Genomic DNA, 15,173 nt, shown 5'->3' on the forward strand with positions numbered 1-15,173 from the left:
CTCATTTCACATCGGCTTACATAGAGGAGCGTACGGACGGTCAGTCGGTCCGTCGGTCGGACGGAAGTGACGTCATAACTAACCCAAAATTTCTCGCACTGATGGGTTTACCAAAATCTTTTAGCTTTGGGGCTCCGCGCGTTAAAATATCATTGATGTCTCAACATATTCCTTTCAAGTAGAAAAAACAGCAGCCTTTACCAACCCACCTTCAAAGCTTAAAAGAAAAAGCAGTAAAAATAGGTGTAATATAATTCACGTAAACTAAAAATAAGGCCTACTACAGCCAATGCCCTTGTAATTGTGGACAGACAAAGAGTCTATAAAATTGCTATAAAACGGTCTGGTCTGTAATCAGCGACAGCTTTATTAAACATGTTTACGAATGCTTCGAAAAAAGTGAGATGTCATTCCCTCAAAGACAAGCTATCGTTACACTTATTGAGAAAAAAGGAAAAGATCGTTCACGTCCAGAAAATTGGCGTTCAATCTCCCTTGTAAACGTAGACAAATACACGTAATTTTCTGCAAGACCTGATATCATTCACCATAATCAGCCAGGATATGTTATAAGAGACAGTTCTATCGGAAAAACAGTTTGTTCTAGTTTCGACATAACGGAATCCACTATCAAGACTATCAAAGAAAACATTCAAGGTTTGTTGAGATATATTAACAATAAAAAAGCGTTTGATAGTGTGGAATGTGGTTTACAATTGCCCAAAGCAATTGATCTCGGTTCAGATTTTATTTATTTTGGTTAAACCTTTCTACAAAAATGTACAGAGTTGCGTTATAAATAACAATGTTTTTCAGGTATGTGGTCTTAAAGTATGAAAATGGTTATGGCTTTCACGGTGACGGGTATGGATTCTAGAAACCAAGTCTGTAAATGGGTATGAATTTTAGAGGCGACAACTGAAAAAGGGTACCAAAAAATTACATATTTTGGTCTGAAATAGGATCAGGGTTTGGTGAACTGAGCCTCACTGGCCAAAATTTCTAAGCAGCATCCACCCCCCACCGCCACCCCCACTCGAGAATCCCATCTAGGAGTATTTAAGTAATACAATACGTAAACTCCCCACGCCTCTCGTTATCTCAACAGAAACCAGCTCCCATGAACTAACTGATTGAAACTTTACAGTTTAAGATGACTTCTGACTTTGTAGCCAAGTTGGTGGTGATTGGTGCACTACTGCTTTCAATGACAACCTCATTAAACAGCACCGAAGTTAAAACATCACTAGTGTACACCTACAACATCTTCACCAAGGATATTGCCATAGTAAGGCATACTATTGCCTCTGTGAACGTGCACAGCCCAGTGGAGTGTTTTCGCCATTGCGCCAAAGTTTGTGGCTGCGTAGCGTTTCAGTTGACTGGGACGAGTTGTGAACTGTTGGATATAGACAAGGATGACGCGGATGGGGATCTGGTGACTAGAGAAGGCACTTTTCTGTATACAATGCAAGGGGCTGGTATTGAGGTGAGATCGTGAACAAGTGTTTCATGAAATCAAGTCATAAACTAATATTTATATGTAAAGACCAGTCCCGAGGGAAATGTTTAGATTGCAGTGAGAGACTAGTCTTAAAGTGTGTCGACAAGTGGTTCAGTTTACAAAACAAACTGTTAACGTGCATATTGAATTGCAAACTTTTACTTGATCATATGACTAGAAATTGGCTCGAATTTTCATAAAAAAAATATCTTGCACTGTTGAAAATCTAATGCCCGATTCACAACAAGTCTTAAACACGTTTAAAATTTGTTTAGTTAACCCTTTCCCGCCCGAGGGAAATGTCCAATTTTTCTAAATCGCTAACTATGAACGGGGAGCCCACATGTGATATACCATTTAAAAGGTATTTTCTGGGGTTAGCTGTAAATCACACCAACAGAGATGGAAGTGGTCACATATTAGGGTAAGAAAAGTCCAAAACGAAAGAAGAAAACATTGAAAATTTTCCTATTCGTTGTGCATACTGGGTATCCCCCTAAACTATAACTTAATATACAGCTCTCAGTGCATTGCTTGTTGTAAGATATCAACTGGACTCTTAACGTACAAAGGAAAAAAAATCCAAAAGTTTGAGGGGTGGTAAATCAAGTCTCATATAGAAGGGGGGCATGATTTTATGCGTTCAATTTATAGATCTTTCTTTTGGTTCTGCAAATTTCACACAAATTGACCAAATACTGAGCTCATTATTGCGTCTTGTGCCATATGGCACTCTTGGGCGGGAAAGGGTTAAACACAGTTTAAAATATTGTTTCCTTCATAAGAGCTGCTTTCGGGTTTTTGTCACCTACAGACCTTCCACAATGAAAGCATAAGTTAAAATCCCATGTCAAAGCCATGTTTTGAATTCATCACATTTTGGAGACGGGGTCTTTACACGGGAAACGAACTTTGTGAGCTTGGTGAGCAGATACAGGTTGGCGCTTGTCAATGTCGCAATATAAACAGTTAACAAATTTGTTAGCAAAGCCGGTTGTTAGAAACAGACAAAACGTAATTATTACTTTGAACAACAAATAGCAATTGTGGATCCAGAGAGATGTCTTAAAAATCTCAGGGGTTTGCCATGTGAAATAACACTTTTCCTACCATTTTTTATTTGCCAAGACGAGTTTGCCAAATTTAATTTGTCGTTTGCTCCCTGAAGGCGCCTTAACAGTAGGTATTGCTGTAAAAGTAGAGGCACAGAACATCCGAACAGATGAGACTATATCAGTTTGCACATGGGAACACACGAGACAACATTTTAAGTATTTTGCTTCAATGTTCTTGTTAGTGCCCCTGTCAAATCCTTGTCTCCTCTCACTTTTTCATTCGTCTGATTTGCAGGAAATGAAAAGGAAAAGAAAAGCTGGTGAAGGTTCAAATGGTAAAGAAAGTGAGTGCCTGACAACAGTATTATATGCAGAAACCTTCCTGTTGTAATTGTATGACCTAGTATTGCACAACACTGGTTGGGAGCAAAAAGTTTATAATCTTTAGTTTACCGTATTGATTTTACCTTTTTCAAATATATTTACCCATATTTTCCCGATTGAATCAGTAGAAATCTCAGCGACTTGATCTCTTTTGCATGGATACAGCGAAGGGATACTAAGTGAAGCTGCATATCCGTGTAAGCTCTTTGAAAAGATTCATGCTTTTGACGACTACAAAGAGTTCGTGTTTTTCGACAAGTTTAACGCGCTGTAATAAAGGTAAACGCTGAAAAGTAAAGAAAATATTTGCAGGCAAATAGAATTTTTATGTTTTTCTCACGGTATTTTTCGGTATGGACAGATTGTCATCTGGTTTAGGAATATCTTATATTAGGTAATCGCCTTAAGTGCGTGACAAGTGTGACAGGCTAGGGCTGGAGTTACCACATTGCAATGAATTTTATCACCTATCCAGGGGCGGGGGAGAACACTCTGGTCAGCCTGGCACTTCTTTTGTATCTGAATCATCCGTCAAAAATTGACGTCACATCCGATCAAATTGGCGCCCAGCAGCCTCTCTCGGCGAAGTCGAATGATGGCGCCCGGGTCAGGCATGATTTCTTCGGATTTTTGAGCCATGCATCAGTATCAGGAATTGTGAACTTTGGATATAAAGATATTGTAAAGATATTGCTTCGACTTCATGGGCAAGGGTTTCCCAAAGAAGTGATTTTTCTATTGTTTTGACGGAAAATACGAGATAGCTAAGCGTCGTGTCATGGCGAAAATTTCACACTCTCAAAACGAGTGGCATTCAGGCTTTTGGCTCTTGTGGCTTCTGATCGTTCGAAAGCTGAAACTATAATAGCTTATCCCGTGTGCGACATAATGGAGGAGACATCGTTAGTCACAGTTTGCAGTGTTAACGCCGGGAACCTCATTATCACTCGAAGTGAGGTGTTGGAAGCCTGTATCATTGAAGCTGTTCCAATTGTCTTCGTTGTAAGGGACTCGTAATCTTCGAGGTGAGTAAATGTAGTTATCTTTATTTCCAGTTCTTTTCTGCCGACGTGAGTACCTTTGCATGTGGGCTTTAGAGTAATAAGTCGGTTTTGTGCTTCGTAGTTCTTCAATAAAGACGCAAGTGACGTTTAATTAATACTGATAGTAATTCTCTTATCTGAAATGCATTCATATCACGTTGTCCTGCAAGTGCGGGCTTGAGAAGGGGCTTGAGTGAGAAAATGTATCTGCGTTGCCTGGTTCATATTGCTAGTGTGAGACAGTTGTTAAAGTTATTGATGTCAAGCCATCTTAAACAATAAATTAAATAGCATTATTGCGAATGACATAATTTCTCAAGTATTGAAAGAAGCAACCCCTTCACCCTTTACCTCATCTGCACTCTCACCACTTGGGTGCTCATGGATTAAGGCTTTTTATACATTTGTACTATAATTATGCACATGTGACGTCAAATTGTGGTAAGAACAAACAGTATACCGGAAGCCACAGACAAGTGGCATGACTGATGTTCTTACCTTGTTTTGATGTCCTCTTTGGGTTATCAATGGACGCGTGGAAGGCCAAATAGACTTTGAAAACTCTTATGGCTTACAATGTCATTTGTACATCATATAATTATTCACCAGTTATTTCAGTTATGTTAGTTGGTGCCAATTATTTAAGGGTGTGGAATTGTCTTTTTCTCTGTGTCCAAGGTTGGGGAAGAGAACATAAAGTAAAAAATATATTGCAAATTCCTGGAGGTTATCTAGTAGCAGAAATTGCCCCATACATTAATTTCTAATAACATTGTCTCCTTTGCACCAATAAAATTCAAAGTTTATTTTGACAAGGAATATTGAGTTCTGTTCAATTCAATGAAAAATCAAAAGTTCAATAACCACACAATCAGTTCAAAAACCACACATCAGTTCAGTGACAGTAGACCTTAATTGTAAGAATAACTATAGGGGAAAGGTTTTTTGTTCCAATGGGACAGATAAGAGGAGAGGGGAGGGGAGAGAGTTTTATGGGAGCGTGGTCCATACAATTCAATGAAAAAACAAAAGTTCAATAACCACAAAATAAAATTAAAAAACCCACATCAGTTCAGTGACAGTAGACAATTGTAAGAATAACTATAGGTGAAATGTTTTTTTTGAGCAATAGACCGCACTTTCCAGAAGTTTACCAGCGTAATAAAACCACGCGGGATGTTGGGAGAACACGAGAAAGCTTGTAAATCACGAGCCGCAGGCGAGTGATTTACAAGCTTTTCGAGTCAACTTCTGGAAAGTGCGGTCTATTGCTTTTATGAAATAACTACTTGGACAAAAACACTTAGAAATCGGCGCTTTTTATTTTGTAACTTGATCAAGTTGTTTATTCTCTTCAAATTCATCAGTAAAGCGGGAGAACCAATCACAAATCGGGATCTATTTTGAGCATAAACCTGTTGAATCGCCGAAGGACGCATCGCAGTTTGAGCGAATGAATGAAAGTGTTTTTTAAGTTGAATTACTGTCTAACTCTCACAAAAATGTGGCTAAAAAAGGTTAATGCCTTGGCGAAAGAATGCTTTTTATCAGCAGATAGCAGTTACTGATGAAAAATGATGTTTACACTGCCGATTTTAAATGAATTGAACATGTTGCTGTATGCCGTGGACGTCGCAACTGTGCTGTGGTGAGCCATTCCTGTCGAGACGCTGTTCATGTTTATTGTGGAACTTGTACATGGCAGCTGCTGGAATGGACTTCTTGTAGCTGTACTTTGGTGAACGGCAGATGTTTGTACTTCTTCGTCTTCGCAAAGTGCCACTGTCAACACGTCGCTGCACTTTCGAAGCTGATTTACTGATGACTGATTGTGATAGCTTCGCAAGCTCGCTTCATTGCGGTGGCCAGAAATTGCCATGATCTCTCGATCTGTTAATCCGGCGTTGGCCCACAGGGTTATGGCTGTCGCTCTCACCGAATGGTTGGTGTAGGTACGGGACAGACCTGCTTCGGCACTGATTTCTTTCATTAATGAAGGTAACTTGTTCTTTCCGAGGGACCGATTTTCATACCACACTTTATCTGAAGGGCGCCAATTTCTCTTCGGATACTGAAATAGTGCATCGCATTGTGGATTGAGCTTTGTGAGAAAGACTTCCAGAGCAGAATAGCCATCGGTTGTACAGGTGGTTTTGTGCATTCCGCCATTTTTTTCGAAGCTCTTCACTTCTGAAATTCCTCCTGGATGGTTCTTTGTCGTTTCGTCGTAAGTCATGGTGACGAAAGGGCAGCCTGTTGCATCTCTCTCAAACGCAAAGCTTGTTTTCTTGAGGTTTCTCTGGCCTTCAAACCTACGACGACACCAAAACAGAGAAACATGAAACCAGACGTTTCTCAAGAGGGACAGCGGCTTAGTGAGTGAAAAAACTTCACTTGTTTTGAGCTTGGCCAGGTCTTCTTTTTCTATTGCTGGTTTGTCCTTGGTGTTTTGCATGCCTTCTTGCTTAAGCTGCTTAATTTTGGCGTCAAGCATTTGGTTTGAGAGGACAAAACGTGGGTGGTGAGTGAACCTTATTCCTAAACTGTGTGGTGGTGTGTTTAGATATCTCTCAATGCCATTTCTTATGGAGAGAAGAGTCGCGCGGCTGTAATTTACGCCTTCTTTATTTCTTGCCTCGGCGTAGAACTGCCTCAGATTCCTGTCCAGCTCTTCGACCGCCATTTCCGCCACGCTTTCGCCAATCGCCTTTTGTTTACTCCACTCTAGGTGAACAGAGAAAGAGGAATTGTGATTTGAGCAGTTAATATCAAATACCTTGTACTCGGGTTGAAGTCGGTTTTAATTGTTTTAAACGCTTCAAGCTATTTATAAACAACTTGACTTTGGCATATAAACCTTCAATAAATTACAAATTTTGTACTGTTTATCAATACTGTTTGAGCCGTTTATTCTATAAAATAACAGTTTCAGTGAAAAGCCAGGCTAAAAGATTATTCATGTAATTAAAACCAACCTGTGAATACGGAAACTGCCCACTGTGTTGCCTGCTTGGTTTTTTTGGCTTGTGCATTTTCGACGATCGAGTCAAGTTCTTCGTTTTCCACATCGGCAAATCTTCTCTTTTTGCTCGACCTTTCTTCTTCTGTCTTAGTATTTACGCTCTCCTTTTTAGAATTTGGCTCCAAATTTTTATTGTGCGGCAAAAGTACACCAAAGCCTGACAATATGTCAAAGTTCGGAAAGTTTTCGTCGCGCTCGTCGGCCATTATCGAGAAATCTCCAGCGGGAGAGCAGCGGGAGTTTACCGGTACAATAGTACATAGGTTTGGCAACTCTATTGACCAATCAGAACGCGCGTAGTATGTTAGTTATTTTATAAATTTCAATGGGACAGTTAGGAGGAGAGGGGAGGGGAGAGGGTTTTACAGGAGCGTGGTCCATATTTAGAGTAGGCAGAAATTCCAAGTGAAACTAATAAGTATCTATGTATTACAAATAATGGTAACTGGCTTACATGCATTTAAAAATCTATTGCCCACTTATCCATTGTTTGTCTTTGTGATCATATTTGGCAACAGCTGCCTAATAATGAAGCTTTTTCTTGTACATAGTTCCACTTCCTTCTTGTCAATGATGCAGATTAGTGGTCGTTGGTAAATTTGTAAAAATCCAGAAGTCTTATGGTTCATTGAAAATCAAAAAGTCAAATAACCATAGCAACAGTTCAAAAAACACACTGATGGCTCAAAAATCCGAAGAAATCACGCCTGACCCGGACGCCATCATTCGACTTCGCCGAGACAGGCTGCTGGGCGCCAATTTGACCGGATGTGACGTCAATTTTTGTTGGATGATTCTGATACGAAAATTTGAGGAGTCTTCTCCCCCACCCCTGCCCCTATCTAAGGTTTGGGGTAATGTGCATATGACCTTGCTACTTGCGGTCATTCGTTTGTATTCACTCGCTCTGCGAACATCTCGCCTTTTTTACGAGGTAAGTTCCTTTTTTCCCCCTTTCGGGATCGCATATTTGCACTCCTCTGTGTCGCCACCATCATTTGTCTCTCGCTCTCGATTGCGGGTTTCGAATACACATTTCATTTACTTTTTGGTTTACAATAAGCTTACGCGCTCGGACGTTTTCCTCGCTCCTTTTGATGGCGGGTGTTGTTCCAACGAGCTTATTCTCGGTCACTTTTTTGTGAAACGGCTTTATCAGCCGTTTGCGAGTCGGTTTTGGCGCACGGGCGGCAAAGGATTTTGATCTTCGAGGAACGGCGTCGGTTCGCTTGTACGGAATGGCGGCGTCCATTGCCGAACTTGTGGGCGAATGACCTTCACCCTCGTCGATCCCCGCGTCGCAGAATTTGGCCCAGATATTGTTATTTTGGAAATTGACATCGACGATCTTTCTCGTGAGGGTATGGGGTTTTCGAGTCTGCCGTTGACAACCGCATTCGGTTACTTTTCGAGGAATATTCAGTCCTCGTTGTCGGCATTTGTCATGTAATTCCACGTCGCATTTCCTGTTACCACGTTCTGCCCTTTCTTCGGCGGGCGTCGGTCTTAATAAGCGCTTATAAGGATTTATTTGGATGATAGTGTTCACCTCAATGTTTCGGGTCAGTAATTGCTGTACCGTAGTTACCGTGGCGCGCTTCTCGAAGCAGTTGATCGTAATAAGAACATGTGACTCGAAAGCCATGTGTTAGTGCCTCGCTGACTTGTTTATGTTAGCCTTGTGTTCGTTTAAGTTATTTGTTGGCAGATTGTTTGGTTAGTCATATGGAGTTATGCTACCACCGAATTTCTTCCCTTTACTTTTAGGATGCTTTTAGTTTATTCCTTTGGCTAGTCCCATGTAGTTGTGTTTTTCTTTTGTGAGCATCATCTGTTTTGGGCTAGTTATATGTAGTTATGCTAGCCTTTATTTTGAATGGGGATATGTAGTTATTCCCATTTTTTCACTTCCTCTCGCCACATGTAGTTGCGCTGATTGGCCTGGGCTAGTCATATGTAGTTAGGCTAGGTTTTTTTTTATACTGGAGATATTGAGTTATCCCAGGTTTTTTGGTATGCTTGCTGGTCATATGTAGTTATGTCAGCTTTGATTTTTTTTTCTGGTTTTCTGGGTCTGCTGCTTCGTCGCCTGTACGGCTTGACATGGTGGTCCCTACCAGCTTATTTCCTTGCTTACTGATTCCTAGGTATTTTTAATTATTTTTGTTTGGCCTTCATGTTCCGTTTCTGCCAAAATGTTTTTGGTTTTATTTGCAGAGCGCTCTGACATGCCTAAAGCCCAGCATAAAACCTGCCCTCATTGTGCAGCCACCAGGGGCCCGTCTGCCCGTACCAGTCCAAGGTCCAGTGTGCGGGCCAGCTCGGCCGCAACCCAATCTCTGGTTGAATCCAGCGTCCCAGCTCAACAGTCCAGTGATGACTCTCCGTTATCTACAGTGTCAGCTTCACCAGTCCAGCCAAGCTCAGCTGAGAGTGCATTGCCCCCTCATTTGTTTGAGACGCTGGTAGCAAAAGTGGCTAATGAGGTCTCGCGTAGCCTTGCTGCAGTTCCTCTGGCTTCATCTGCTCCGGCGCCTTCGCAGCTGAACGAGCTTGCTGTATGCTCAACCCCGGCCATCTTAGCTTCCGGTGTTCAAGCTCCCTCGACTGTTCCGGCTACTTCCAGCGTTACCACTTCTGCTGCTGTTCCAGCTCCTGTTAATTCATCACTTCATGTGGAGAATTTGACTTCATCAGTTGTGCAGCACAGTATGGCCATGTCAGCGTCAGCCTTCACCAACTTTTCCCTACAGACAGTTACGGAGATACCAGGTCAGTTATTCCAATCAGCCGGGTTATCAAGGTAAACAAGCTCGGGAACTGCAGCTTAATGGCAAATAGTCAATTATTCTTATTAATATATTAGTAATATATTTTAAGTTCTCTTTTTTTCAATTTGGTAACGAATGTATATATTTATTTTACGTTTTCTAATCCCACAATAGATTTCAAGGAAACACCACTTACTAAAGAGAGGATTTTGTTGAAATGATTTGTGGCAAAAATTAAATTGGCTCGGGCTATCAGTTTCCGGCTCTAGATAATAAAGCTAGGCTTGGATTTTTCTCTTCAATATCTGATTTCTTTACAGGTCCCGATTTTTTTGCATCCTGCAGAGATATTTACCTGAAAAACAAGTAAGTTAGGTGGCTTTTAGACAGCTGCTAGTAAGACTTTGTAAGAGGATGATACAGTGTTTATTTTCGTAAGCTTACCCTTGTTTACCAACAACGCTTCTTTTGACTCTTCAAAGAAAGAGAGAAAGAGATGTCCCCGTAATTTAAATGTTTGGTCTCCTTTTTTCTGTGTCAAACTGGTTTTTATAGCGCATGGATCAATTTTGTTGACCTCGACTCCCCCACCCCCTCCTCTTAACAACCCGCCAAGAGGAGTAAGAGGATGATACAGTGTTTATTTGGACTTGTCCACTCTGCCAGCAACGCCTCTTTTGACTCACCAAAAAAGGAGAGAAAGAGATGTCCCCGTAATTCAAATGTTTGATCTCGCCACTCCCGTTTTCAGTGTCAAACTGCTTTTTATAGCGCATGCATCAATTTTTTTACCTTGACACTCCCTCCTTCTTGACAATCCGCCAGTTCCATCCCTATAGCGCATGGATCAATTATGTTGACCTTGACACTCCCTACCCCTTGACTGCTTAAAAACCCGCCACCCATCTCGACGTGACGGTCTTGTTGGCTATCTATCATCTTCTATCCAACGAGCGCTCATGGAATAATTGTTAATTAAACATAAACATGAAACGTTGCATTAACTATGGAGTTACGTCAGGCTCACAGTTTTTAAAGATGCAAATTTCAAGAGAAAGTGAAGAGATCGATTTAACTATATCAGTCATCATCAAAGGAATTAAAATACTTTATCATTACTTTATCACTGAAGAGTAATCAAAGTAAAAAATTAATTAAAAATAATAATAATAATAATAATAATAATAATAATAATAAATTTATTATAATACCATAATTTAATATTTAAGAGGTAAATCTGTAACTAACTTTCATTTCAATCTTTGATTCAGAACCCAAGAGAATAAAGCGTACATGCTGCAAACTGACATTGGAAGAATCCCTGTTTACTGTCACATGACCGGAATTGATGGATGCGGAGATGGAGGGTGAACGCTGGTCATGAAAATTGATGGTAACAAGGTAAAATCAACAATAGGTTGTGGTTTTCACTAAGCCAACCTTGGTCTGTAACTGATATTATTTCTTTCTCAGTGCGCGACCGGACGAAATCTGTAAATCATGCAGTCTAATTGGTTCCGGGGGCGGGCGGAATTTTTCGATCTTGCCTTGTTACAAGACGTAAGCGTTGTTTTCTTGCAGAAAAAATACAAATGTAATTTACCGGCCTAGCTAGGTCGCACCAAATTGGGAAATAACTGTGCCCTCTACCGGACTGCCCGAGGCCGCACTCAACACCTCGGGCACAGTTTTTTTTTCAGTGCGGACCTTCCGGCTGGTGAATAACATATATTTTAAAATAACTGAAGAAACTGCAAGGCTGACTGCTTATTCTGAGTCGAAGGAACAACAACAACAACAAAAAAAAAACATTACGAATGAGAAGGAGCATGCTACATCCCAAAGGTAAGGCCAATAACCTGGGGCCATGGGGCAGACATCATCTCGTTTGATTGAGCGTGATTGACAAAACAAGTGACAGAATTCAGCAAAATTAATAAGGTCTTTCGGAAATATTTTAAGCGGTGACTTCATATTTTCTATTTTATAGTCAACGTTTCACTACGATTCCAAACTTTGGAGCAACAAAACCGAGTTCAATCGTCCTGGGGGTGAGACGGGGTTTGACAGCCAGCAAACCAAGTTACCGACTTATTGGAACACGAACTTCTCCAAGATCTGCCTCGGCATGAGGATCGGCAATCAACCTGTCAAGTTCCTGGTCATCAGCCAGAATGGCGTTTCACTGTACTCTCTGATCGCTGACGGCCGCCATCGAAACACCTCTCTGGGTAGAAATACGTGGAAGACATTGATTGGCTCTGAAGGATCTTTGCAGACCTACTGTAACAAAGAAGGGTTCAACGCAGTTAGTGACAGGAGCCAGAGTTCGAAAGCAAGAATCGGTATTATTGGAAACAATGAAGAAAACTGCAGTAACTGCGACTCCAGAATTGGTTTTGGTACCGGAGGATATCCTGCCAACAAGGCCAACACGTGTGGTAATGAGGCTACCTTTAATCCCGATAACGGAGACAAGCACATTAAAACCATGGGATACATATTAGTGAAATAAAAGGAAAACGATGGAGGTTCCTCCTAATAAAACTGAGAAGAGAAAAAATAAACCATAAATCTAGCAACTGTTGTAGTTAAATTTAGACTGAACAGGATAAGGAGTTTTGTTTGTTTGTTGTAGTATAATCATGACATAAAAATAAAATGCAGAGATACGAATATAAATTGTTTTTGTTAGATGTCTACAGTAAGTTTATGGTCATCGAGTATCATGAGTAAAGCCAACTCCAAGGCAAGCAACCTCTCAGGAAATATTTATTACAATCGTGTTGACGATTTCTCACTTTCAGCTTTGCTATCGGCCTTTATTCAGGCTCGAATTATCTGCTTGATTATGTTCTTTGAAACATCAAAACATCTCAACCCATTTATTTCTTAAGTTTTACTGACTGATGTACATGATCAGAAATTTAGTTAACCCATCTAGAGAATAAAAGGTAAATACTAAATACAGGAATAATTCCATGCGAGCTTTGCTTATATCCTTCCCGTGACTTGTATTTGGTAACAAGCCGCCATGGCAGTACAAGGTTTTCAAAGGGGTTGTTCTGAGTCACTGGAAGGGAGGAGAAACCAAGCGCCCTATGTTGCTTTGAGCATAAACCTCACCCTTCTCATCGCTTTAGTCGCTCAAGACGTTCTTCCAAAGAGCTTTTTCAATCGCCGAATTGACAGAGATCAAACTACTTAAAGGTTAATTTTTAGCTTTCAGTGAATCTCTATTGCATAATGCCCATACAACCTGAGTCTTAAGCTCTAATAATAGCCCTTTTTGTCCGTGCGGCCTCCAGTGAGCACGCGTTCGCAAATAGGATGTCATTGTTGTTGTCTCGCACGGGTTTGGTGGTTAGTAGGGAATTTAGACGAGAGTAGCCTTTTTGTCCTCCTTTCGGTTCAATATTTCGGACCTCATTTTAATTGCAACCCACAATTTTTATTTTTAATTTTGCTGTTTGCTATCTAGAAGGGAAAAAAATCGTTTATAGTTGTTGTCCTGTGCACAGAATAATATATTGGAGACGTTTTTATTAGAAAATAATAAAGGTTTGGACATCATTGTTAACCTGCTGAGTCATGTCTCGTATCCAGTGGTAACTTTTTGCTAAAGTTAATAAGAACAACTGCTTTAAACTGCAACAAGTACATACGATCCTACAAAGGAGGAAAGAAGTTCGAGAGGTACTGAAGTAGTTTCCTTTACATGTAACTGTTTCTCTTAATTGCTAATTTCTCAAGTTGATTTCTCATCATAATTAAGTTTAATGTAAGCACTGTTAAAACGAGAGATTAAGCTTGTCTCCCACCTTTGCGCACCATTTTCTTATGTTTGTCTTTATAATGCTAATTTCTGTGAAGATATCCGCAATTTCAACTTTAATTGTTCTTTCTAATCAACATATGGCAAAGAAAAATTATATCAAACAAAGTATAAAGAATATATCATGAAAGCAGTTGCGAATGGCTAACAAAGCTTTTAAACAACCGTGAGAAAGAAAGGAAAGGAGAAATTTAATAACATTTCTAAATACAATCAAGTCGAGATTCTTCAAAATGCTTAGCAAAGAAATTGTGAACTTTTTTCTGAAAAAAACGAAGCATTTCAAGTTTATGTTCGTCTAAACATGCATCACAGACGTAAACATTCGTGTTATTTACTACAAAAAGGTTATCATGAACGACATATGAATCTTTATAAGTTTATCAACATTTCGTGGTCGCGGTTGTTTTCGCTTACAAACTGATCTCAAACTGTTTGGTAAACATGTGTTATCTACAAACTACACAACAATCGGAAGAAAACGAGTGTTTGAAGCGGTGTACATAATAAAAACAATACATGTAAGTAATACAACAAGTTTGTTTACTTGATAACTTACCAAATTTAGCTCAGAACCTGACACTTAATCAGTCTCTCTTTTTCGGCTGTTTTGGACCGAACCACAAATGTAGTCTAGTCTACTGTAGAGTAAGCTGTTAACAACTTTTCATTGGAGAAAAATGAAGAAATTAGCAAGTAAAACAATTTCGCAACCCGCTTAAATTCTCCGATAAACGAGGAAAGCGAGATGTCGCGAACACCAGTGCATGTACGCTAGACGAATGGTCCCTCCTCGCTGCCTCCAGGCTCCCGTTATCAACTTTACTCACTCGTTTCCAGGCTACCACAAATGGAAAAATTACATCTATTCTAGCTATGAAGGAGTCAGAATGGAAAGAAACCGTCGATGCCATTAACAAGAGCACATATCCAGACCTCATACACGAGTTTGCTTCGCTTTTTTACGAGATAAGGCGCTGAACAGGAGACATTCAACGGATTTGTATGAGTAGATCTCCTGCTAATTTTTAAATGAAAACTAATAGTGCCCCTTTTAACTGTTTTAACTAGATTATCTACAAACTGCGACCTAGCAGTCGCTCTTTCATTTGACGTAATGTAGTTTTACAAAATTTTCGTAAAATTCGGAGTGTCCTGATCACGTGACCACAGATACCCTCTCAAACCTTTAATGTTTTAAAAACCATTGTTATTAATTAGATCCTAAAGCTTTATTTGTTTGTTTCAAATTGTCAGGAGTCAATGAACAGAGACGCACAGCCTGCCGATCACATGGTCAATCGATAAACTACGCATACCTCAAGCAGAAAGGCGGTACTCTTCTCTGTCAGTTTAATCAGACATTGACTTTTTCAGTGAATGAATTGTGACCCGTTTGCTAATGGAGATAAACCAGGCTGTTTGGCGTAAAACTCTAGGATCGCGCGTGTCCCGCAATTTCTTGTTGATGGCTTCACCGGTTAATGGTCTTTATAAATTGTCATCGGAGGTATGGATTAAGTGCTTTATTGGCTTCACTGAACAAGTCCACGGTTGTC

General features: G+C 40.2%; 2 protein-coding genes across 2 annotated transcripts; one reads left to right on the plus strand and one right to left on the minus strand.

Moving 5' to 3' along the window:
• The first annotated feature begins 1,108 nt into the window (after positions 1-1,108).
• LOC146463697 (uncharacterized) lies at positions 1,109-11,873 on the plus strand. The gene is made up of 6 exons (XM_085084256.1): positions 1,109-1,489; positions 2,855-2,903; positions 9,226-9,780; positions 10,100-10,145; positions 11,051-11,180; positions 11,770-11,873. Exons 1-5 carry the CDS (start codon positions 1,154-1,156, stop codon positions 11,148-11,150), a joined length of 1,086 nt encoding a protein of 361 aa, XP_084940382.1. The 5' UTR covers positions 1,109-1,153; the 3' UTR covers positions 11,151-11,180; positions 11,770-11,873.
• On the minus strand, positions 5,244-8,450 carry LOC146463698 (uncharacterized). The gene is made up of 2 exons (XM_085084202.1): positions 6,962-8,450; positions 5,244-6,710 (listed from the first exon to the last, which is right to left on the minus strand). Exons 1-2 carry the CDS (start codon positions 7,212-7,214, stop codon positions 5,548-5,550), a joined length of 1,416 nt encoding a protein of 471 aa, XP_084940328.1. The 5' UTR covers positions 7,215-8,450; the 3' UTR covers positions 5,244-5,547.
• Positions 11,874-15,173: the final 3,300 nt, after the last annotated feature.

Source organism: Pavona decussata, unplaced genomic scaffold (assembly GCF_977016875.1).
Source record: "Pavona decussata unplaced genomic scaffold, jaPavDecu1.1 SCAFFOLD_175, whole genome shotgun sequence".
Taxonomy (NCBI): Eukaryota; Metazoa; Cnidaria; class Anthozoa; order Scleractinia; family Agariciidae; genus Pavona; species Pavona decussata.